The sequence below is a fragment of the Rhinolophus hipposideros genome (assembly GCF_964194185.1).
Source record: "Rhinolophus hipposideros genome assembly, chromosome: 10".
In the NCBI taxonomy this organism is placed as follows: Eukaryota; Metazoa; Chordata; class Mammalia; order Chiroptera; family Rhinolophidae; genus Rhinolophus; species Rhinolophus hipposideros.
The window spans coordinates 42090999-42117040 of NC_138056.1; the positions used below are offsets into that span (position 1 = coordinate 42090999).

Consider the following 26042-nt stretch of genomic DNA (forward strand, 5'->3'; position numbering starts at 1 on the left):
CATTGCTCTCACAGCTGGGCCTGAAGTACAACAGGGCTTTTGATACGACCAAGACAGTGCTTTTAATACACAGTTAGTAAAACAAATGCTAGTCTTTGTGCTTTGATTTAGTACCAAATGGTAAAATTTTAGTGGTTAGGAAACTGTGTAAAAACAAAAAATATTGCTATAAAAAGTCTTAAGGATAAAGAAAATATTCTTTTGTTTTTGAGGGTAACCTGGCTGGAGGCTCCCAGATGCTTAAATCTCCTGTGTGATCTGGGGAGGAAGAGGCTGTTGGGTGGTCCTTTATTATGAGCTGTGGTTTGAAACTTGGACTAAGGGACATGTTACCGTTCTGGATACAGCCACTTTTGCTGCCCTGGGCTCTGCTTTGGTATGCATTCTGTGAAGCGGTGGATGTTGTCACATTCATGAAGTAGAGGCTTCCTTCTTGGGAAGCATTTTGGAATTTCCAGGGCCTATTTGTGTCTTATTTTCATGGTTAAAGATTTAGAGGTGACTCTTGCCATGTATAGCTGTCCTTTTGGGAGGAAAAAAGCTGATATTTGTTGAGTACCTGTTGTGCTCCTTACAAGTGTATCCTATATGCTTTACATTTGTTAACTCAGTCTACTCAATAGACCTATGAAATAGGTATTATCATCCCCATGTTACAGATGAGCAAACTGAGATTTATAGGAGCACAGACCTTGAGCAGGTTACTTAAAATTCAACAAGACATGGAACTAGTATTTGAATCTAGATTTGCCTGTGTTTAAAGTCCTGTTTCTTCCACTGTAGAATATTGTCCACAGGATATACTGCTTCCTTGCTTCCTTCCTTGCTTCATCTGGAGAAGAGGCCCCTTCAGATTTGGGAGGCCTGTCCAACCTGAGCAAGAGATACAGGTTTATCAGGTGAATTCATGAATTTCAGGAGGGGTTAGTTTTAAATGATAAATTTTAATGTCTCTATAATACTCAGCATAGAGCTGTGTATGAGTACATATGAGATGGGACAATTAAGTTGGTGAACTTGCTGCAACATTGTTGCTAACCTTTTTTGATATAAGAGGGATTATTCATTATGAATTTGTACCAACTGGGCAAACAGTTAACCAAGTTTACTATTATTTGGAAGTGCTGAAAAGGCTGCGTGAAAAAGTTAGATGACCTGAACTTTTCACCGACAATTCATGGCTCTTGCATCACAACAATGCACCAGCTCACACGGCACTGCCTGTGATGGAGTTTTCAGCCAGTAAACAAATAACTGTATTGGAAAACCCTCTCTACTCACCTGATCTGGCCCCCCAATGACTTCTTTCTTTACCTGAAGATAAAGGAAAAATTGAAAGGAAAGGAAGACATTTTGATGACATTCAGGACTTCAAGGGTAATAAGATGACAGCTCTGACGGCCATTCCAGTAAGAGTCCCAAAATTGCTTTGAAGGGTGGACTAGGTGTTGGCATCGGTGCATAGCTTCCCAAAGGCAGTACTTCGAAGGTGACCATAGTGATATTCAGCAATGAGATATGTAGCACTTTTTCTAGGATGAGTTCACAAACTTAATTGTCAGACCTCGTAATAGGAACTCAACTGAGAATGGAATAATGTAATGTAGCAGAATGCTGATTATGGGCAGACAAGGTCTCAATCCCACGGTGGCCAAGAGGAGAAAACATTACTTTGACTGCCTATATTTATAGCCTTGATTTGTTGAGAGGGTGTATGATGTGAGGTTCTGGGTGAATTGTTTTGATTAAGTGTCTTGCACATTCAGTAGATATTTGTGGGCTGATATGGTGATGAATTGTGGGAATATTTTTACCTTTAGGAAGAATTTAAATTTTGGCTTGGCACATTTTCTTTCTTTATGGTAGCAGAGGTGTGTTCATTTTCCGAATCCTTCTTTAGCCTCATTTTGTAATAGATTGGCTAGTTCGGTTTTTACTGCTGTGGTAAGCTTAATGACCTCAGTAATGCTACTGTTATAGGTAGCATCTTTGCTTCCTCTAGCAATTTTATGGGTTTGTTTCGAAGAACAACAACAACAAAAATAACCCCAGCAGAAACTTTTATTTTGCTAAATATTTCTTCAAGAAGGGTATTTTATACTGGTGATACTCTTAAGTGTGGCGTCCCAAAGAACCACATTTTTCAAATATCTCCAAGACTAAAATGGCCCCAGAAGCTTCCCCCTCATTGTTATGAAAATTATCTATAAATTATAAAGGATAGAACTGGTAAGAGGAGAATGAAACCTGAGGTCATTAAGCGTTTATATAGGAGCATTTAATCTCAGAATAAATTCCAGTCTCCTGACCATGACAAATTATAGCCCAGAGTTCTGAAAGAATTTTGGGATGAGATTATTTGCTCACTGTCAGTAAACTTTAAGGAATCATGGAGTTACCACAAAAAGACATTTTCAACACTGAGAAAGTAAGAGCTTGACATATTCCTAGTCAAAATCTAGAATGGTTTAAGGATATGGTTATTGAACATGAAACTTGGATTATTAAGAGCCAACGTGGACCCACTAAGAATCTGTTAGGTCAGACTGACCACATTCTTTTTATTAGAGTAGACTGGTAGAAGAGTATACTGTCAGCTGCCATTTTGGATTCAGGAATGTTTTGATGGGAATGATTAGGATATACCTGGGGATAACAGAGAGATTTGAACTGTATGGTGAAGTAGGTGCTGCAAAAGTAGAAGTATAGAAAGGAGATGTGACTTAATAGCAACACTAAAATGTACGGCAAAAGTGTGATATAGTTGACAAAAAGCTGTGATTTTTAGCTTGCATTAATAGAGATACTGTCAAAAAAAAGTGGACGGTCCTGTTTTAAATGATGTTAGTTAGACCACACATAGAGTACTGATGTCAGTTCTAGGAGCTAGTAAAGGAAATGAAAAACTCCTGTCATATGAACTACAATCAAAGGAGAAGATTTGTTTTGTGACCAGTAAATGGCTCTAACAATAGCTCCCACAGAAGAGTCCCAGAAGAATTTGGAGGAGAAATGGCAACATTGTTGGAATACCATAGGTTTTGATAGCACTCACTTGAATACTTGTAGATTGGCTAATAGGCAAAGAAGGGTATGAAATTCATTCTAGGCAGAGAATAGCATCTACAAAAGAATGAAGGCATGAAAAAGCATGCCATATTGGAGGAACTACAAGTAAGTTAGTAGGGGTAATGTAAAGAGGGAGAGAAGGGGTGGTGGGGGTTGAAACTGGGGAGGTTGGCAGGTATCTTATATGAAGGTGGAGAAACTGGAGCCCATGAAGATAAAAATGATTTATATAAGTCTTGATTGTACTAGGCCTGGAATTCCAGGCTCTCTCACTTATTTTTAAGAGTTCACTCCTCCTTCCCTTCCTTTAGGTATGTGTTTTTTACCATTGGCATATTTTTATTTGGTAAGTTTGACATATTAAATTTTATAAGATTAAGGTGTACAGCGTGTTACTTTGGTACATTTATATATCGTAATATGATTGCCACTGAAGCAATATTTATCACGTTACATCTTTATAGTATAATATTGTCTATATTCATTATACTGTGAATTAGATCTCTATGGCTTATTTACTACTCATACAAGTTTGTCCCCTTGAACTTTGAAACTAATTTAATAAGTCCTTTCCTAAGGAGCTCCCGAAGGCTGCCCTGGCCAAGGAACCGCGCGGGTCTTCAGTCTCAGAGACAACAGCTGGGGTTGTAAGCTTATATTCTAGTTGGGAACTTCCTTACAGGGTTTGTCACAGTCGCTTTGTCACACAAGACTAGGTTGTTGAGCTTTCCCGAACTTTGCCTTTGGACCACTTCTTTTTGGCCTAGCCTTCAGATTTGTTCACTGGGTCTTTGTCTTCCTTGGCCTACTTTCCAGCATCTTTCTTCTTCTTGTCGTCGTTGGGCGGCATGGCGAAGTGCAGACAGCAGCGGCTACAACTGCAGCCTTGCTAAGATGTCGGACCTATTTTTAACTTTTTGAGGAACCTCCATATTGTTCTCCTTAGTGGATGGACTGATTTACATGAGCACCCACAGTGTATGAGGGTTTCCTTTTCAGCACATCCTTGCCAGCACTTAGATGTTAGCTTGACAGATGTGTGCCCTGCAGGGCATTCACATAGGCTGAAAGGGAGTCAATATCTACACTTGACACCTTGCTATCAAAATTCTGTCCTAGCTGTGGTTTGGAGCGTATCCCGATAGGCTCTCAAACTCCAGTCTCTTGTTAAAACTGGGTACATTCTAGAATTACTAGGTGCATGAGTTGGTTAGGTGTGGTGCCTGAAAGATGTCAAGGCAGGAGGCAGATGATCAGTAAAAGTAATGGCCATGTATACAAATCTAATGTTATCTGACAAAGAAAATATGTTGAGAAAGAAAGTGAACAAATCTGCCTCAAGGGGGAAAACATAGTGGTAACGTGATTTCTATTGCTCTTCCATTGAAAAGCCTGGTGAGCAGCTTTCCTGGGTTAGTTAATGTTTTAAAGAGGCCTGTGGTTGGGGCAGCTCACTGTCTGCGTTCTGTGGATTTGTGGGTGTCTGACTCCAGAGCCCCACAGTCAGCTGGTGATGTGGGGCCAAAGTATAGGCTGTCTCTTCAAAGAGCAAGTTTTTTCTTCACTTTATGCTGCAGGAGTTGTACATTTACTTCAATTTCATATGTAGAAGAAGTGAGGGAGAATGATGAGTAGAGAGTAGTGTTAGATGGTTTTTTGTAGTAACCAAAACTCTGCTAGCCTTATTGTGTTAGAGATGTCTCTATTTAAAAAGTGCTGGTAATAATGAAGTAGTCACCCAAAAGTAACAGCAAGGTTAATTCTCATGTAGTTAGAAATGTAAAGAACAAAATAAATGAACAAACAAAACAGAAACAGACTCATAGATACAGAGAACAAACTGACTGTTGCCAGAGGAGAGAGGGGTTGGGGAGATGGGTGAAAAACGTGAAGAGGTTAAGCACTAGACTTAGTAGTTACAAAATAGTCACAGGGCTGTAAAGTACAGCATGGGGAATAGAGTCAATAGTGTTGCGACAACTATGCATCGTGTCAGGTGGGTACTAGACTGATCAGGGGAATTGCTGTATAGATTATGTAAGTGTCTGACCACTATGCTATACACCTGAAACTAATATAAAATAATACTGAGTGTCAGCTGTAACTGAAAAAAAAATAATAAAAGAAATTTGCATTCCCTTCTCTTCTACACTGTCAATCAGAGATGACCTCTGATTTGTACGGGGGCTCAGAAATTATCTGGAAGGCAAAGAGAGTTGAAATGCTGGGGCAGCAAGTGAGTTTAAGACAAAACTATAATTTGGTTGTTCAACATACACCAAAAATAGAAGTGTAAGTTGGTGGTAATAACTGTTATGACGGGCAGTCTGTTTCAGGAGTGTTGGTAATAGGAAAGATACAGTGACATTTTTTAGTGCAGAAAGTAAACTAATTGTAGCTTGAGTGACACTGACTGGCGACTAGTGTCACCAACAGGATCAATTCTAGGATATCCCAGAATGCCAATCAATATGAAAAGGTTAGTGTAATGACCTGCTTGTCTCCATTCCCAGAGGAAGGGAATTCCGTCACTCTAGCTGTAGGTGATGTGACTTAAGACTATAGGATTGGTGTTGGTGGGGTGAAGTGAGGCCGGTTGGCGTTGGTGGGGTGAGGTGAGGCCGGTTGGTGTTGGTGGGGTGAGGTGAGGCCGGTTGGCGTTGGTGGGGTGAGGTGAGGCCGGTTGGTGTTGGTGGGGTGAGGTGAGGCTGGTTGGTGGTGGGGTGAGGTGAGGCCGGTTGGTGGTGGGTGAGGTGAGGCCGGTTGGTGTTGGTGGGATGAGGCCGTCGGTTTGACGCTGAGGTCTGGGGTCCGGAGAGAGGGACGCTCAGCTGCCATCAGAGTTCTGTGCATAGCGTAGCTCTTGAGTGCTACAGCCTCTGCTGTAAAACCTTGACAGGTTGTTAAACACATTTAAAACTTTTTATTTAATTTAAAAATGTGTTTTTTAAAAAATTAAACTTTGGATTTCAGATAATTGTAGGTTCCTATACAGTTGTAAGAAACAATACAGAGAGATGACCCTGTACCCTCTTTCCGGTTTCCCCAGAGGTGACATCTTGCAGTGCTATGGTATATTATTGCTACCAGGAGATTCACTCTGACACAGTAAAGATACACAACAGTTCCATCATCACAAGAATTCCTGGGGTCGCCTTTTCATAGGCACCCCTACCCCCTGACCACTGGAAGCCACCAGTCTTCATGTCTGCAATACTGTCATTTCAAGAATGTTACATAAATGGAATCAGACAGTATGTAATTTATTGCGATGGGCTTTTCTTACTCTCGTTGTGCAGGTCTGCAGGCAGTGAATTCTGTTAGTTTTGTTTTACTTGGAAATGTTTTTATTTTGCCTTTTCATTTTTGAAGGATTTTTTTTCCTGTTTATAGAATTCTAGGTTGACAGGGTTTTGTTTTTTTTTTTCAGTACTTTGTAAGGTGTTGTTCTGTGTCTTGGAAACTCCCTTGTTTCTGATGAGAAGGCAGTGGTAACTTCAATCATTTTTTTTCCTTTCCTCCTTAAAGTAATGTATCCTTTTTCTCTGGCTCTTTTCAAGATTTTTTTCTTTAAAATTTTTTCTTTTTCCCCCCCCGCCCCCTCCCTTTTCCCCTAAAGGTTTGGCTATGATGTGCCTATGTGTATGCTTTTTTGGTATTTATCCTGCTTGGGATCCATTGAGCTTCTTGAATCTGTAAATTTATATATGAAAAGGAAAAACACAGTTTTCTTTTCCTTTTTGTGCAGGGTAAAACCCACATGTGCCTATGTGTATGCTTTTTTGGTATTTATCCTGCTTGGGATCCATTGAGCTTCTTGAATCTGTAAATTTATATATGAAAAGGAAAAACACAGTTTTCTTTTCCTTTTTGTGCAGGGTAAAACCCAGTTCTTCCCTACTGTGTTTCTCTACTGTGTATCTCCTTTACTATTACACAGAACATTTAACTTCTGACAGTTCTGGTCTCCAAATGTGTGGAGGTTTTTCCCCGTAACAAGCAATTCTCTGGATACCAGCTGGGTGTCCTACAATTTAACTCAGTCTGACACTGTCTACTTGGAGATAGCGTTAGATCCCACAGGTTAAGGGCTCAGTCCCCCAAGACTGCCCCCCGCCTCTCACTTCAAACACCAGTTGCAAGCCCAGGTTATCTGTCATCTTTGCTTCTGACCAGCTGGCTATAGATCAGAGGTTCCAAAGACCTCCTCCTTGGGTTTGATGAATTTGTTAGAGTGGCTCACAGAACTTGGAGAAACATTTACTTATGTTTACCAGTTTATTAAAGGATAAGATAAAGGGTACAGATGAACAGCCAGATGAAGAGCTACATAGGCAAGGTCTGGGAGGGTCCTGAGTACACGAGCTTCTGACCTTGTATAATTGAGGTGTGTCCCCCTCTCAGTGTGGGTGTGTTTGCCCACCTGGAAGCTCTCTGAATCCTATCCTATTGGGATTGTATGGAGGCTTCATGGAGGCACCGTCAATTATTAACTGTTTCTAGTCCCCTTCCTTCTGTGGAGAAGGAGAGGTGGGGCTGAAAAGTCCATGCTTCTAATCATGGTTTGGTCTTTCTGGTGACCAGCCTCCTTCCAGGAGCCATCTAAGAGAGTGCTCAGAGTCACCTCAATAGAACACAAGATGCTCCGAGTGCTCTTATTACTTAGGAATTTACAAGGGTTTCAGGATTCTTGTGTCAGGAATGAGGTCAAAGACAAGTATTAGAATAAGAGATGCTCTTTGTGTTTTTATCATGTGGGAAATTAGAAGAGTTTCAGGAGCTCTGTGCCAGGAACTGGGGACAGGTGTATATATATTCTATTATTTTACAATATCTTTTACCAAATTTGGGAAAATTTTCTCTTCTGTTTTCTATCTCATCTGCTCTTCTTTCTTTCCAGGGCTCCAATTATATGTATGTTAGACTTGTTATCCCACAGATCTCTCAGATCTACTCCTCTCTCCACCCCCCATATTTCAAATTTTTTCTCTCTCCGTTTCAGATTGGATAATTTTTGTAGATTTATTTTTAAGTTAAGTAACTCTTTGCATCTCCAATCTGTTGTTAAGCCCGTCCACTGAATTACAGTGTCTATTTCTCTGTTGAGATCTACTGTTTTTTCATTCATTATGATGTAGCTGTTTTAAAATCCTTGTCTGCTAATTCCAATATTTGGGTCAACTCAGGGTTGGTTTCTGTTAATTGATTCTTCTCTTGCGAATGGGTCACGTTTTCCTGTTTCTTATGTGCTGAGCAGTTTTGGACTGTGTCCTTGACATTGAGTATGGTGTGTTGTAGACCCTGGGTTCTGTTACCTTCCAACAGAGAGCATTGAATTTTGTTTGTTTTGTTAAACACCGTTCCCCTGGAGTGAGCAGCAGCTTAGTCTCACTTCAGTTCTTTTAGCCCTAACTTGGTTGCTTGGGATTTGCTCTATGAATGCACGGTTCAGAGATCATCCAGAGATTTCAGCAGAGTTTATCCATGTTTTGGGGTACCTCCTTTCTGACTTCTCTGGAATTTTTCTCTCTCACTTGCCAGCTTCAGTGGTTGCCTTATATAGTCTGCCCTCTGGTTCGTCAAGCTAGAAAGACTTCCGGGTTTTTATCTGAATTTTAGTGCCTCTCATGGCACGACTGATACTTGCCCGGCCCAAAGCCATGAAGAAGGGGAAACCATGCCATTCCTTCTTCCAGCTGTTGACCCTCCTTCCCCCTTCGGAACCTGCCTGCTTTTTGTTCTCCAGTACCTTCACGTAGCTGTTTTTTATATTTTGTCCAGAGTTCATAGTTATGTGAAAGAGAGTTGGTCTTGTCGGAGCTACTTTGCCATGACTGGAAGCAAAACCCCCATCATACTAGTAAAAATTATTTTGTTGACAAAGTCAGATTGTTTCAGAGGTAGTTTCACAGATAAATATGTTATCCTCCCCATTTCTTCTAAGAGGCCAGATATAAATATGCCTGTAGTTCTTTTTTTAAAACTTCAAATTTATGTAAAGCTCCTTAAGTGTATCTCAACTCTGATTACTGATAGGATTAGAAATTGAAATACCCCTTTTATTTGGTATATTTAGTTTAAGATATAGGTATAACAGATGTGTCTCATAAACAGTTTCGTAGGAAATCATGGTTACTTTTATGTTGCTTGAATCTAAGCTAACATGCTCTGGAGAAGCTTTGTATAGTTCAATATAAACCAGGTTGAGATTTGACTGTATTGGGTCTTTTTCAGGTAGCTGTTTGGGACATGCCTATCATATCTGCTCTGTCATTTCAAATTGTCATTGTTTCTCACAAATGTAGTACATTTGCTGTAAATGTGCAACTTTGAGATTTGGGTCAACATTTTCTGATGACCTTTCAGATTACTTCAGATAGAAGTTTTGAGGATATGATTTTTTTCTTTTCTTTTTTTAAAATGTGTATTTTTAAAGGGAGAAAATTAAACATGTGTATGTTTAAAGGGAGAAAATTTTGCATCCAGTCAATATATGATTCTTAAGATAGAAATTGAGAAAATAATGTCCTAGTTGGGGTTAGCATCAACCTAGAAAACAGTTATTTAGTAGCACATGTATTTTATTTTAGACTGTATGAAAACCTGCTCATGTAGGTTAATCTGAAGTGGTCAAAATGTTTCCTGCCCAAATTAGAAGAAACATGTGGAACTGTGGTTTCCAACCTTTTTGGGTCACGGGACCCTTTGAGACTCTGATGAAAATTATCTTCTCTCCCCAGAAAAATGCACATATCTTTATACAAAATTTTGTAAATCATTTCAGAGAGTTTAGGGGTTCCTTTGAAGCGTCTCAGCATAAGCTTCCCTCACTTAGAGTTATTCGAATCAAACTAGAACCAATAGGCTAATAGCAATACAAATACTAGTTTGTTTCTGGCTTGGTCAAAGCAGAACAAGCAACCAGAGAATCTATTAGAAGTCCTTGTAAGTGAGGCATGCTGGCTTTAAAAAAAATCTGCTGTGATTTATCTGTATTTTCATGGTGGCAGATTCACAAAGGTAGACCAACACCTAGTTGACTCATTTTTTCAGTAGTTGTTAGAAACGGGCCTTAGTTCTGAGGTCCAGACCTGCTGACGTTTGTGTACTCTGTATGTGTTGGGCAAATAATTAGTTGTTGTTTCTAGGACAGTTGTGGTTGTGATGTCATATTCCTAATATTGTTTGAATTTTCAAAGGTCTGAATGATTGAGGATCAGCCTGTGACACAAGTATAGGTTTCAGGAGGTGGGTCCATGTAGGTGTTCCTGCGGCATCAAGTCTCCACTGATTCTCAAAACTCAGCCCTCAGTAAATGATGACAATTTGAACTGTTTTTTAATTAAAAAACTTAGGTATGTGAATCTCTTCCCTCTGTTATTTTTCTGATACTTTATAGGGTTGCTGTAATGCACACAATTTGTTCTCAGGGCCCTCATAACTCTTCTTTGTACATCCCTTTTCCCCCCCCAGTGAAACTGCTGTGCTCCTGCTGCTGGTCGGTCTGTTACACAGAGGACTTTGTCTAAGATGGCACCGTCTGGGGGGGGCCTTTACTCAGAGCCTGATGCTTTAACAAGAAGTCTGGGAGGTGGAGAGGTGGTGATGGGGAGGACGGTCTGAAGACGGCTTCTGCCTGCGCCTCCGCCTCCCGCCCCTCTGTCCACACCCCAGATCAGCCCCTCAGGGCGTCCTCTCGCTGGCCCCACCTCCCTGCTCTGTCCTTCCAGTGCTCAGCACGTCTAGGGGGCACCCGTAGCCATCTTAGGAAAATATCTTCAAAGGCTTTTATATGGGACGGTGGTAACTGCCCACATTCCCGTATACAGCCTGCCCTCGAATAACGTCATTTTGTTCAATGTCGTTTTGTTATAACACTGATGAGGAAAAAATTGATTTGGGACTTTTGTGGAGTTGGCAAAAAGACATGGCACGTTCTTTCCGTGTCTGCAGGGGTTTTCTCTGGGCACTTCAGTTTCTTCCCACATCCCAAACATGTGCATGTTCGGTGAATTTGTGTGTTTACAATATCCCAGTGGGCGTGGGTGTGGGTGTGATGTGCCCTGTATGGAAGGGTCCTGTCCACAGTGGGTCCTGCCTGATGTGAGATACGGCCCACTCCAGCCACCAGTGACCCTGAACCAGAATAAGCTGCTTGGAAAAGAATTATATCACTTGTTTTTTAATCTTTCTTAAATGTTGTGTAGCTCACATTTGTTTCAATGTTTAATATTAGAAATGTTTTGGGTCTTTATTTAGAAGTTTGGTGATGTTTTTGTGACCAGGAATATACCATAGGAACTTAACTCTAGTTTGTATCAATTAGCCTGTGGTAAAATTGGTTTTGTTATATGTCTTTTTGCTTAAAGTCCAATTTCCAAGAACCTGTTGATGATGTTAAGTGAGGACTTACTGTATATTCACATATTTCGTGGTGTTTACTGAGGGGATTTTCTAGTCTAGTAATGGAGAAATATGCAAACTGACAAAAGAAGCTTAACAGGAAGAAATCCTTATCTTTTCTTAGAACTGAATACAGTTTAAAAATACATTCTCAGAATCTCAGACTATAGACTAAGATCATTATGTCGTCTGCTTGCTGTTTCATTACTTTGTACTGTAAGTGCATGGATGGGCTCTGGCAGGTGTGACTGCAGACTCTGATACCAGCTCTGCATAGCTGTAGACCTTTGAGCTACCGCTGGTGCCAGCCGCCTGCTGATTTTGCCAGTCTTCTTCAGGGAAGATTTACCAAACGTATTTTGAGAGTTGAAATTTGCTGGAAAAGAGTTTCAGAAAAATCAGTTTTGAAGAAGGGATCAGGAAATGAGAGGAATTGAAATTGTGGTACTTGCTTTACCAACAGAAAGTAGGTTGCATCTTGTCATAAGTTGAAAATTATGAATTAGTGGGCCTCTGATGGTGACAGGCAAAACCTGAGAGAAAATGGAAGTGAAGGTTTTAGTTACAAAAGCAGTAACTTTCGGACTGGAATTGTTATTAGTTTCTGGAACAGGTGCCTTAGAATTATTACCGAATCTTTTTAAGACACTTTTGCGATGCCTCTGGGATGATTTAGAGGGAAGAACTATCTGATTTTAGGTTCACCCAAATTCTGTGTTGTGAAGAATACATCTTCCTTAGTAATCACCAGCCCTTTTGGGTTTCAAACCAACTTAGAAAAACTAGTTGGCACAGAATTTATTCTGTCAACTGGAGCGCATGAACAGGACCCTGTACAAGTTGCTCTGAATGGTTAGACCAAATAGACAAGATCTGGAACCTCCCTGATAATAACTTTCCTGTGAAATGGCTATTTGTGTATGTTCTTTTTCCTGTACATTTGACAGTAAGGGCCTTGAGGACAGGCTTCATCTGATTCATCTCCGTCCCCCCCAGTACTTAAGGCCCGTGTATAACATGATTACACAGTTACCTATTTACCTATCGTAGAATTCAATTCTATATACCTATTATAGAATTCAATTGGATTGTCCTTGATCATGTTTCCTACATATTTTTCTATGACTACTGCTAAATTTATTTGCTTGACATATTTAGGAACATTTAATTTGTCCCCCACTCTGTAACCCCTTTGGAAAAGCAGTACTTGGGGCAGCATACTGTTGGACAAAGCACTAGTGACTTTCTAGTAATTTGATACCTGTTGAGGTCGTCATCTCATTGTACTGTATTGTAATGCTTTTCAAACTGAATTGTGACCATTAGTAGGTCTGCAATTAGCATATTTGGTTTTAATGGTATAGAGTAAAAATTATGAGAGAGCGTCTCGTAGTAAGGGTAAGTATTATTTTGTGAAATTTTTGTTTTGGGTAATTTTATATATATGAGTACATATTGTGTGTTTATTGCTTCATGATGAAAAATTTGTTTCATAGTGGAGTCATGGTCAAAAAGTTTGAATCATACTGCTTTATTGTAATACTCTGTTATTTCATTTGTCATATAGCATTATGCCAGTACATACAGGCTTCTAAAGCCAGGGACGGTGCCAGCTCTTTCATTTCCAGTACAACTGAAGGTAAAAACAAAACAAAATTGAGAATATCCAAAGCTTTCTAGTGGCTCTTACATATATATGTCTCTTCAATGGCATTTTGTACCCTTTGACCTTCCAACTTTCTTGTACCTTCTTTGACTTGTAGATTTTTCGCATTTGTATCCTTCTAGGTGGTAGGTTCTTTGGTTCTTCCTCTTTTCACTTTAATGCTTTTATTTCAGTATGTTCTAATATTTTTAGGAGGAAGGAAGGGGAAAACAAAGGAGAATTTCAGAAATTTCAAATGATTTGAATTGGCAAAATAGCTTTTTAGATTTACCCTGAAATCTGCTTTCTTGCTGTTCTTGAATCTTTTAGTCCCTTTGGATTTTTTCAGAGATCATAGGAATGCACACTTGATTCTGAATTTAAAATCATTTATGCTTCTATGCTGTTACCAGTTGTCTTTAAGCAACCTAAATGTTGCTTTCAGGAAAAAAAAAAAGATGAGTATAATCCTTTATCATTCCTTGTGCTTTCTCCCCTCTCTCCCAAGAAGATTAACCATTGGGTTTGTAGTAATCATTTTCATGTTAATGAAAAGAGCGATACCTGGTGGTGTCCTGTATTAACCATGCTACACTTTTCAGCCTCCCTACTTACCTAATAACTTTAATGCCTTTCCTGTTCTTAGACAGTTGGCATTTCTGCACCTTGCTTGGCCTTCATTTCTGTGCATTGCTGGAATACCAAGCTCAGACATTCAAAACCCTGTGATTTCAAGGGACTTCGTGAAGGTGATTTACTTCATTCTTTTTCTTGCAGGAGAAAATTTTGAGCAGACACCATTGAGACGAACATTCAAGTCTAAGGTCCTTGCACGATATCCTGAGAATGTAGAATGGAATCCCTTTGACCAAGATGCAGTGGGAATGGTTAGTATTTGTAACTACAAACATGAGAATTTACAGAGTAAATTTTTAAAAAAGGGGTTGTGTGCATATTGTTCATGATTCTGCATTTTGATCACTGTAACAAATAATTCGGAATATGTGCATCAATACTAAAAGTCACAGTATGTTTCCGTTGTGTCAGACAAATACATAGTAATGGGTTAGTGAACTTGTTTTTGTGGTACTGAGCTATTGGTTACTTATAGCATTGAGTTTACGTGAAAAGTGAGGTTTAAAGCAGTTTTCTCTCAGTCTGCGTTGTATGTATCTGAGTGATGTGGCAGAAATTAGTATTTTTGTTTCATCGTAATTTTAGATAGGATATGTAGAAAAATACTACTATGAAAAATCTAACCTTTATTGATTATTCGTTCACCTTACGCTAGGCACGGTGATAAGCATTTTACATGAATTCACTCGTTTAATCCTCACAATACTCCTTATGTAGATAATATTAAATAAATATACATACAGACACAGACATATATATTTTACAAATGAGGAAACTAAGATCCAAAGAGGTTAAGTAATGTGTTCAAGGTCACATGGCTAAGAAGCAGTTGAGCTGGAGTTTGAACACTTTATTCTGGTTCCAGAGCTCGGCTCTTAGCCACATCTTTGTACCACTTTTTATTAATTTTTAATAGCTTTTTATAGTTTTTAGAGGATGATCTTGTTTGATGCATGTACTAATCCCGTGAAGTAGGCAGAGTAAACTATTATAACATATTATCTTTATTTCACAGAAGAGAGAACTGAGTCTTAGAGAGTCTCAAGTTTTTTGATGCTTCGTCCAGTGTTTATTTCATTTTAACATCCTATATTCTAGAAACAGCCCGACTTTGGGAAGTCAAGTTCAGGTCTAGTGGATATAACATAACATAGGTCCTTGCACTTGTTAGCACACCTACTGGTAGTTCACTTGTATGTCCAGGTTTGTGTAAAACACAAACGGCGACTGATTGATTCAGGTCAGTTTAATTAGCTGTCCAACTTTCTGTATGTAACTCACCTGAGTTAAAGGGGAAAAAGTACATCTTTATCCTGATTATGTCATCTCCTTGCTTTGAATGAAATGACCACGCTTTTTTTTTTCTATGAACAGTGGTTTTATTGATGACAAATTTTATGAGTTTATAGAGTCTAAAACTTTATTTTTAGATACAAAGTTGCATGTATCTGATTTTTAGATATATTTCTAGCACCATCTCTCAATACATGCTGTCATGCTCTACCACTTACCTAAATTCTTCAAGCTTTCTTTATCTCCTTATCTTTGTGCATTTTCTTTCTGTCCTTCAAATGCCCTTCTTTCCCTTGTCTACCTGGTGAACATAACCTCATCTGTGAAGCCTTTTCTGAGTTGTCTGTTTTTCGTTCCCCTAGTACTTTGTATTTACTTCTGTATAGCCCTGGGAACTGCATCGTCATTTTATGTGCTGTGTGTCTAGGATGGGAGATCTTTAGGGCACATATTTTGCTGTGTTGATGTTGATATCCCAAACATTCCGCACAATAGATGTTCTGTAAACAAATAAAGAGCAGTGGTGTTCTGAAAAGGGGCAGCAGTGAGTATTCTCACCACTTGTTTCCTTGTCTTTTACAGCTATGCATGCCCAAAGGGCTGGCATTTAAGACCCAGGCCGATCCCAGGGAGCCCCAGTTCCATGCCTTTATTATCACAAGGGAGGATGGCTCCCGGACATTTGGGTTTGCCCTCACATTTTATGAGGAAGTGACTAGCAAGCAGATCTGCAGTGCCATGCAGACACTCTACCACATGCATAACGCTGAGTATGATGTCCTACGTGCTCTCCCTGTGGAGGGCCGAGACCACAGTGGCATGGAGGATGGGGAAGGCACTCCTGGGACCAAGCTGCAGCGCTTCAACTCCTACGACATTAGCCGGGACACGCTCTATGTCTCCAAGTGCATCTGCCTCATCACGCCCATGTCCTTCATGAAAGCGTGTCGGAGTGTGCTGGAGCAGCTTCACCAGGCGGTCACTTCACCTCAGCCCCCTCCGCTGCCCCTTGAGAGCTACATCTACAACGTCCTCTACGAGGTGCCACTCCCACCGCCCGGCCGGTCCTTGAAGTTTTCCGGAGTCTATGGGCCAATAATCTGCCAGAGACCAAGTACCAATGAACTTCCCCTATTTGACTTTCCTGTCAAAGAGGTCTTTGAACTGCTTGGGGTGGAGAATGTGTTTCAGCTTTTTACCTGTGCTCTTCTGGAGTTTCAAATCCTGCTCTACTCGCAGCGTAAGTCGGTGCTTACTAGCGCTCCCTCCCTGGCAGGGCCTCCCTTCTTTCCATATCAGATACAGTGGGGCTGACTGTAAAGCGCAAGGGCTTTACAGTTTGAGCAAAACCTAGATCTTTTGCAGGTACGTGGTGGATGGAAAACCAATGGAACATGAGAGGGGTACCATTTCTTATTGGCTTTCATCGTAGCCTTTTGCTGGGCACTTCAGTCTGGGAGGGGAACATGCCTCCCAGTGTCCCTTCTGATTGATGTTGTAAACGGGACCAGGAGGTGATGGTCACAGGATTCTGACTTTCCATCTGTGCTGCTGTATCATTCTGCAGAGTTATTCCTGCCTCTTCTGCAGCCTGACAGTAAAATTGAGGATTCTTAAGTGATGAACCTTTATATATTTGAAAAAATGTATTTGAGAAAATGAGGATGTGTTACTTCTTTCTGTTTATTTGTTACAACTGAATTGTTTTTATAAATGAGAAATTAAGTGAATGTGAGCAGCAGATGTGAGCAAAAGAATAAAGTAGGTCAGAAGGAAACATATTTTTTTAAATGAGCCAGACAAGTAACGTAAAACTCATTCATTCAGTATATACTTATTGAGAGCCTACTGTGGGCCAGGCATTGTTCCAGGGGCTAGAGATACAGTGGTGGACAAAACAGGGAAAAATCCTTCCTCTAATTGAACTTATATTTTAGTGAGGAAAGAGAAGTGATAAAATAAATACATAAAATTTATAATATGTAAGGTGGTAATAAGGTCTATGGAGAAAAATAAAACAGGAGACACAAAGGTATTTGGGGAAGGGAAGTTCCAATTTTTAATACAGAGATTAGGCTTCTCTTTGTGACCCACGTCAGTATCTGTAGGAAAAGTATTCCAGGCAAAGGAGACAGGAAGCAAAGTTTCTAAGACAAGAACGTGCTTGCTTTGTTCAAGAACAGTAAGGAAGCTGGGGGGATGGAACTGAGCAAGACAGCAGTTTAGTAGCAGATGGTATTAGGGACTTAACAGGAGGCCACATTGTACAGTCCTGTAGGCCATTGTAAGGACTTTGTTACTCTGAGATGCATAGTCATTGGAGGTTTTAAGTTTTTTGACTTTTTATTTTGAAATAATATCCAGCTTATGAAAGAGTTTCAAGAAGTATTCAAAGAACTCTTTGAAGAACAATTCACCAATTGTTAACATTTGGCCACATTTGTTTATCATTCTCTGTCTCTGTATGTGTGTGAAAATAACTGAACCATTGAGAGTCATTGTAGACACCATGTCTCTTGATTTCTAACTGCCTCAACTTTTCACAAAGAACAAGGACATTTTCTTACAAAACCATAGTATGATTATCAAATTTAGGAAATTTACCATTGATGCAATACTATGTTCAAGTTTCACCATTATCCAATAATGTCTGTTATGATCATTGTGTTTTTATTCCTGATCCAGGATCTAGTCCATAAGATGCATTGCTTTTAGTTGTCAATTCCTTATGTCTTTCATGACCTTGACATTTTTGAAGAGTACAGGCAAGGTATTTTATAGAGTGTTCCTCAGTTTGGGTTTATCTGATGTTTTCTCATGGTTAGATTTCAAGTTATACATTTTTGGCTGGAGTGTCACAGAAGTTATGTTGTGATTCTCTCAGTGTATTATATGAGGAGACATGTAATGTCTATTTTTATCATTACAGGAGGCACATGATGTCAGTTTGTCCCTTTTTGCTAATGTTAATGTGATCACTTGGGTAAGATGATAGTTGCCAAATTTCTTAACTGGAAAGTCGTGTTTTTTCCCCTTGTAATAATTTATGGGGAGATGCTTTGAAACTCTGCAAATATACTTACTGTTCCTCCTCAAAGTTTTGCCTAATGGCTTTAACATGCATTGATGATTCTAGTCTGAATCAGTTATAACCATGATGGTTACAAAATGGTGATTTTTCTATACTTATTAATTGGCATTTTGCTATAAGGAAGAACATTCCATCTTTCTTATTTCTTTGTTATTTAGTTTATTGTATGGGCTCGTAGATTTTAATTTTATTCAGTAGGTTATACATTACTATAATTATTTATTTTGGTGCTCAGAATGTCCCAGATTTGGTCCACGGGCAAAGGAATGATGTTTCACCTCCCTGAGGGCAGGGGTTTTGCCTTTTGTTTACTGATGTATTCCAAAAACTAGAGCAGTAGCTGGTATATATGGGTGCTCAACAAATGTTTGTTGAATGAATGAATGACTTACTCTTATTAACAGGAACACTCTAGCTACTGTATTAAGAGGCTATATCCAAAGGGATATGGAGGACAGCAAGGAGTCCAGTTAGGAAGGAGGTCCTTGCAGTAATCCAGGTGAGAGATGATGTTGGCTGTGACAGTGAAGGTAACAGAGGTAGCAGTGATGGTATGAAATGGTTGGATTTTGGATGCAGTTCAAAGGTGAAGCAATGGAAACTACTTTGATTTGAAGAGCACATAACCCCGTCTAAAGTGGACGGCCACTAATTAGCTCCAGTTAATTCCTTGTGGGAAAGCTGGCCTAATGTTGCTAATCTTCCAATTTTTCATAAGGACCCAGATTTTTTATGTTAAATCTCTGATTTTTAAACATTGGCAACGACATTCTTATTAAACAGTGTAGGCCAAACAAAAAGCATCTGTTGGCTGAATCTGTTGGCTTCACTTTGCAGCTTCTGGTTTAAAATATGAAGTTTCAGACTTCTATCTCTGGGTGAAGGATAGACTTGGATAAGTCGTGCTGCTTTCTTAGTTACTGTTTCTCGACTGGAGCTTGGCAAAAATACTTTGAAACAGAGACATAGGTGAGTAGTGAAGACTGGTTCAGAACAGAACAGAGAGGAGGAAACCAAACCAGATAGGGGGTTAGGAGGTGCAGTGGCATTTAGGCACCTGTAATGCAGCGGGGATGTTTAGAGTTGGGAAAAAGAGGATTAAAACCAGAAATATGATCGGCGACATTTTTCCATGAGCGCTCCTTCTTCTATTTCCCAGAATATGGGATATTGTATCCATAATAAGAATTGTAAGAGGTTTGAAGGCAATTGAGAAAGGTTTTGTGTAGAGTCAAATTGAGCTCAGGACCCAAGGTTATATTCAGCACAGTCAAGAAAAAGCTTTTTCCAAAAATTTCCTGGCCATTGTTGGGCATGGCTGAGACTAACATGGAGTGGCCTTTTATTGGATGTGGGTTATGTGCTCTGTTATTAAAAGAGAACTTTAAAGGATTCAGGTTGGTTTTCTTGAAATAGTTTTTACTTATGATTCAAAGGCCTATGTGGATGAAAATCTCTCTGGCCCTCAAAAAACATGCCGTCACCCCTCACAGTTGGTGTTGCCCACTGCCTGTCCTGCCTTCTGAATAGGAAACAGGTGTGAGTTAGGGAAAAGGAATGCAAGCAAAATTGTAAAACTCTAAAAGTATAACCCTTTGGGTGACTAAGTTGGCAGTTTTAAGCAGTGTTTTTTTTGTGTGTTTTTTTTTAAATTTGTGTAGACCAGTTTGTTTACTACTGGATAATATTTGTTCTTTGATCCACATGGAGATAGTTTCTTTTAATATCATATTTTTTTAGTGGTTGTTTTAAATTGTAGGTAGAGCAGTTCTTTGTCTCATGTGAACTGGATAATTGAAAAAGTGATTTAAGGCTGAGAATCCTAAAAATGATACATATATCCATTAAACATTGTATTTTAACTTAAAACATCTGAGTGTAAAGTCACCAATCTTTTGATGAAGGGTTTGGGCATTTCCTTTGATTAGGTGTCCACAAATCAGATGTCTGCATTTTTTTTTCATAAACAATACCTATAATTCAGGCACTAGGTTTTCCAGACACCTTTTTTTTTTAATGGAGTGAGAACTCAAGAACGCTGCAAAAGAACCAGAGTGGAGGCTAATGGTAGATTATTTTGTAATTTTCCCTAATTTTTTGCACTGTATTTTGGTATGCCTAATTCACTTACAGTATTTTTTAGTGGCTTTGCATTACTGAGTCTTTTCAAAGCATTTAATTTTGTTTTCAGAGAAACAATTCTTTTTGCTTTCATAGTTTACTGTTTATTTTCATAAACAGGTTGCCAGGTGGAGGGCAGACTTGGGTAGTGTGGAAAACCAGCTTCTGTGTGCTTGGTGGTTCTTTGGGCTTGACCTTGAAGGCAAAGCTCACATCAGCTCCTTATAGAATGTAGACGTATCTGAGTGTAAAAGAGCCTCTTTGGACTTCCATGCTGAATGGAGACCCAGACTACTGTTTTCATTCCAGTTCCTCAATCGCTTTCTGCTTAAGACAATCTACTTAACATTCTGGTTTAGTATATGGAGCAAGGTGCTATTTATGATTTCTACTATATTTTCATATTAAATTTCATTACAAGCAGGGACCTTTGTGGGGGGGGTATATTTCAAGTTGTGATCTCTTGAGGTCTCTGGGTTGTCTCTCTGACACCCACAAGGGAATCACACTCTGTGCTTACCTTTGCTTAAGTTTATTCTGATCCTTTTTAAATGTGAAATTATATTGAAGGTTTTCACTTACTATTTGGGATGCAAGTGCCTCGTTTTTGACTGGTTGGTGTGTGTTTTTCTGTTTTGACCTAGATTACCAGAGGCTGATGAGTGTGGCAGAGACAATTACAGCGCTCATGTTTCCTTTCCAGTGGCAGCATGTCTATGTCCCTATTCTCCCGGCTTCTCTCCTACATTTCTTAGATGCTCCTGTACCATACCTGATGGGCTTGCATTCCAATGGCCTGGATGACCGGTCAAAGTTGGAGCTGCCTCAAGAGGTGAGAGATGTGGAGCAGTGCTAATGCCTCTGGTCCAGTCTAGGATGGGGTGGGGACAGAAGGGCTTCGGGATGTGCCCAGGGTGGTATCACCAATTTCTTTTCTTTTCTTTGGGGAACATTAATAGCTTTCCAGGAAAAAAGTGAAAACAATGAACATTAAGCTCAGTTTATATCATTCCAGAAACACTTGTCATCTTTATCACCTGACATAATACACTGTAATGTCTGTGTTTATACAGTTGTGAATTGCCTTTTTTATACAGTTTTTCAAACACACTGTTTTACATACTTTTAAATATATTTGTTAGAAAGTATTTTTATTATAGAAAACTTGAAACATTTGCAAAAGAATAGCACCATGAATCCCTGTGTTCTCAATACCGAACTTTAACAGTTAATTATACATGTTAAATTGTATTCTATTTCATACCTTCTGCCTCCTTTATTTTAAGGAAATCCTACAAAATACAATTTTGTAACTATTCTAGTAGTCAGACATGTATTAAGAAATTAGTGGTTTTCTTCCACAGGCCACAGTTGATCTATAAAAGTTGACCTGGTCATAGTGATTCTTGTGGTACTCAGTCAGCCTTAAAAGCTTTCTGTGTTCAGTATAAGAAGGCCTTCAGTTTTTGCTAGGTGGGAGGGGGGTGCGGATGGGGAAAAGATAAAGGGATTAGAAGGTACAAATTAGTAGTCATAATATAGCCACGGGGATATGAAATACAGTATGGGAATATAATCAACAATGTTGTAAAGCTCTTGTAAGATACCAGCTGGGCACTGGACTTATCAGGGGGATCACGTCATAGACTGTGTAGATGCGTGACCAATGTGCTGCACACCTGAGGCTGAAGTAGAATAATACTGAATGTCAACTATAATTTTATATATATATATATATATATATATATATGTATATATATATATATATATAGTTATGGGAGGTGGAGTACAGTATAGGGAATAGAGTCTAAGGAGTTATAACAGCTATATTCAGTGTCAGAGGGGTAGTAGATTGGGGAACTTATCACTTTGTGAGGGGTATAAATGTCTGTTACATTGTTTTATACAACTAAAACTAAAAAAAGATTTTTTAAAAAAAGATAGGCCGGCCTTGAGAGAATGCTTCTCCTCTTGCTGTGAGGGTGGCCTGCTCCTCTTTCCTATTGTTTCAACTACCAGAAGAATTGATTAAAAATACGTATTTATATGTTTATTTCCTACTTCATTCTAAATAGGTTTAAAGCATAATTAGGAATAAGATTGTTTTGTTTTCCTAGAATTACCACTAGAACTGGTCTACCTTTTTAGGTCATTTTGTGGCTGGTATGAAACTAGCTGGGAGAAGGGCTTTCTACTCTGCATTTCTTAGTCATTAGAAAGGCCTGGGAAGAAGACTTTGGAATATATAAGCAATGGTGTCAACATGACTCTAATTGGAATTTTTTGGGGGAGATGTGTTTTGGATGTAACTGAAGCATATGAGTAAAGGGACCTCCAAAGAAGAAAGCATTCTCATGAATTGAATTCGTGTTGTTGGGCACGTCTGGGCAGCATGCTTGATGAAACTGTGATAATTAGATCACACCTGTAACATTTAAATTATAGTCAAAAGCATCTCGTTACTCTTTTTTCTCTCCTTTCGTTTTAGAATTAAAATGTCTTTGTAACTTCTTTCATTTCCACCCCTTTGGCTCATTGATTCTGTAGAGCTTTGTGCTATTTGGGATGGGATAAGATTAATTAAGGAAGAAAAGATGTAAATAATTGAGAAAACCAGTGACTTGGGGTATTGGGTATTTGTCTACCCATAAATATACATGAAGAATAGATACCAGAGATTAGAGAATGGGGAGTGTTTTGTTGTTTGCTCTAAACAAATGCATATCAGTATTGACACCTCTTCCTAGTAAACCTAATTATAATTTTGTAAGGTCAAACTAAGAATAACAACAAAAAATGGTTGAAGGTGCAAAATCAAAAGGCATGCATGCTACATGCATAATCTAATATATAGGTCACTGGGCAGGAAGCCAGTTTTATTTTCATAGTTTTATTTTCATCTTTGGCATTGGCTTGCTCGATACTTGGGACAAGTTCTGTTCTTTGTGGGATCTCTCAGCATCATTCTTTGTGTGCTTCATGTACTCGTATGTGGGTGTATGAAGAAGCTGCTAGGAGATCAGTAGCATTCGTAGTGGGATTGTTTGAGAAACCATGGTTTGTTTTAGGAACCTAAACGTTTACTCTGTTGTGGGGTATTGAGGCTTCCACTCTTGTAATATTCTCCATCTTTGCTGCATCCTTTGCCTCTCCCTGTGTCTATTTGGGATGGAGTGGTGACAGTGGGACTATAGAATACCTGTCTATACTTAATAAATAGTTCTGGGTTTTCAGAGACCCACTTAATCCAGACTGTCCCTTTAAAGGTCATATATCTGTGGGGGCAGTTACATAGCTGGATATTTTCTGAGGTGATTTTTTTAGCAGATAATCTCTGGGATGTCTGAGTCTGTGTAGTTCCCATAGGAATCTTGCGGCTGAGGAGGAAAGAACTGACTTTCTCAAGGAGCAAATCACCAGGAAATGTGCACACAGTGAATAGAGAGTGATGACAACTTCGGGATATTTCAGAAATGGTACATGTTTATGTTAAAACATTCTAACAATGCACAAAAGCATAAAGAATAAAGTAAAAGTTACTTCAAATTTTACTACCCAGATACAGCTACTTTCAATATTACGGTGCACATCCCGTGGTGTCTTTGTGCTGCTGGAAGGAAGCTTTGAGGCAGGATGGGGAAATTCACCTGGGCCTGTACAAGGGGGTTGGGGGGTACGTAATCAGGGTGGGGGTGGGGCAGGCTTGATTTGTAAAAGGGACTTTATCCATAGGGCTGGAGAGTGTACATTCCCTGACTCCCTCTATATCAGAATTCATCAGATGCCCATCGTAGGGCATCACAAGTCTGTGAAAAGGCCTTTGTTTTTTATACCAACACATGAGCTCAGCTGGCCCTGGGCAAGTGAGAGTGCTGAGATGCCTTCGTGAGGCGTCTTTTGTCCTGTGCTTCTCTTCTGGATTCACGGTCTGAGGCCAGCAAAGAGGTACTTTGTCCTCAGCTGTTCAGGGAAAGCAAGCAGAGGATAGAAGAGTAAAGAAGGGGGTGTTACTTCTTTCTATCTTGAGTCCTTTCTTTTCTACTTTTGCCCCTCCTTTCTCAGGTTACTCCTTCAGTTATCTTTTTCCCAGTAATCTGTGTGTTGGGTTCCCCTTCAGTGAATGACATGGCGATAGAATAGGGGGTGAGGCTGGCTGTGATTTGGTATTAGGAACCTCGGGCTAGGAACAGGCATCATGACCTCCTGCAGGAAGAGATTTGGGAGACTTCTGGGGAGTTTGAGGATCTATGTGGTCACTACCTCAGAGCAGCTAAGTCTTCCCATGGTCTTAACCAACAAGGCAGGAGGTTAACTGAGGAAAGCTGATTAATTGGATTTAGTGCCTCTTCCAGGCTACTTCTTAAGCTTTTTTACAGGAGATGGTCTTTTCTCAGTCGAGGAAAGGGGTACGTGAGGAGTTTGAGGTTGGCTTGCAAGATGCTTTGTTTGCCAGAGCCCTCGGTGTGCTGTCAGGAAACAGCATGAGGCTATTGTATGAGCTGTAATTGAATGGCCTTCTGTTTCACTTTGCCTTCTTACCCTACTTCTTTTAGCCCAGTTCTGCAAAGAATGGCTAGTGGTGTCTACTCAGAGGCTCCTATCTTAATCTAGCCATCTCTGAATGCGCCTGAACTGCTTTCTCTCCTCTAGCCACCTCTAGCCAGGAGTATATCTATGATATGTGGATATAGCATTTGGAGTTCATAAAATTCATTTTGGAGTTCATAAAATTCTTTAGACAGTCTATATTTAGCTCACAGTAGTGGGAGAAAAGCCAACCAAGCATTGTTGAGTGGATGCAGTTATTTTTAGCTGCCTCTATGTTTCTTATTGCACAAACTGCTTTTTTTCATCTAAAGAGAGAACTGATGGGGTAAATGATTGCATTGTGTACCCCAGTGGGTCACAGTGCTTTGTTCTGTTAGCTCCTAGACAGGGTTTATGAGGCAGGCAGGTAAGCGTCATGACTAGATGATTTAATTCTGTCTTTACTATCTTTTTTAATGACGTGATCTGTGAAAGCATTTACAATTTTAAAGTCTTAAACAAATAAACAAGTAGCCCATTTTAGGTGTTAAACATTTATCTATCCTTTAACTTAGACAGAGTTTAAAGTTGTTATCTAATGAGGAACTCTAGAAAGAGAAATTTATAAAGCAATTCTTCTAATCTTTGCATTGTGGATATGGGAAAGTTCTCTCTTTTTTTTAACTTATTGGGGTGACAATTGTTAGTAAATTTACATAGATTTCAGGTGTACAATTCTGTATTACCTCATCTATAAGTCCCATTGTGTGTTCACCACCCAGAGTCAGTTCTCCTTTCATCACGATGTATTTGAAAGGGAACGTTCTCTTTTTTAGTTATAGATTGGTAGGCGGAGTAATTTATGCACTGAGCAAATGTGGACCAGCGTTTTGTTATACAACAGAGGCACCCGGCCAGAGGAGGGACTATTTAATAATGGAGCTGGAAAAATTGCTTGTCCTTAGGGGAAAAGAGTAAAACAGGATCCCCACCTCACGCCACAACAAAATAAACTTGGGGTGGATTAAGAAATTAAATGTCAAGAGCAAAAGTATAAATCTTCTAGAAGTAAATATAAATACCTTTCTGACCTCCGGGTAGGGACTTTGTAAACAAGATACAGAAAACACTATCCATAAAATAAAAGCTTGATAAGTTTGATTTTTTAAGTTAAGAAAAAGACGTCTTAAAATGAAAAGATAAAAACTAGGCGACGATATGTGTAACACATATAACTTACAAATAGTTAGCATTAGG

At 39.4% G+C, this 26042-nt stretch overlaps 1 protein-coding gene across 3 annotated transcripts in view; it reads left to right on the plus strand.

Moving 5' to 3' along the window:
- Positions 1–26042, plus strand: part of DENND5A (DENN domain containing 5A) — an 81044-nt gene that overhangs the window by 15729 nt on the left and 39273 nt on the right. For 2 of the 3 annotated variants that reach the window (XM_081061990.1, XM_081061988.1), the window contains exons 2-5: positions 13040–13111; positions 13895–14004; positions 15629–16286; positions 20903–21090. In XM_081061990.1, the coding sequence (XP_080918116.1) occupies positions 13040–13111; positions 13895–14004; positions 15629–16286; positions 20903–21090 (1028 nt within the window). The remainder of the gene's footprint in view (positions 1–13039; positions 13112–13894; positions 14005–15628; positions 16287–20902; positions 21091–26042) is intronic. The other variant, XM_081061989.1, reaches the window with a different exon arrangement.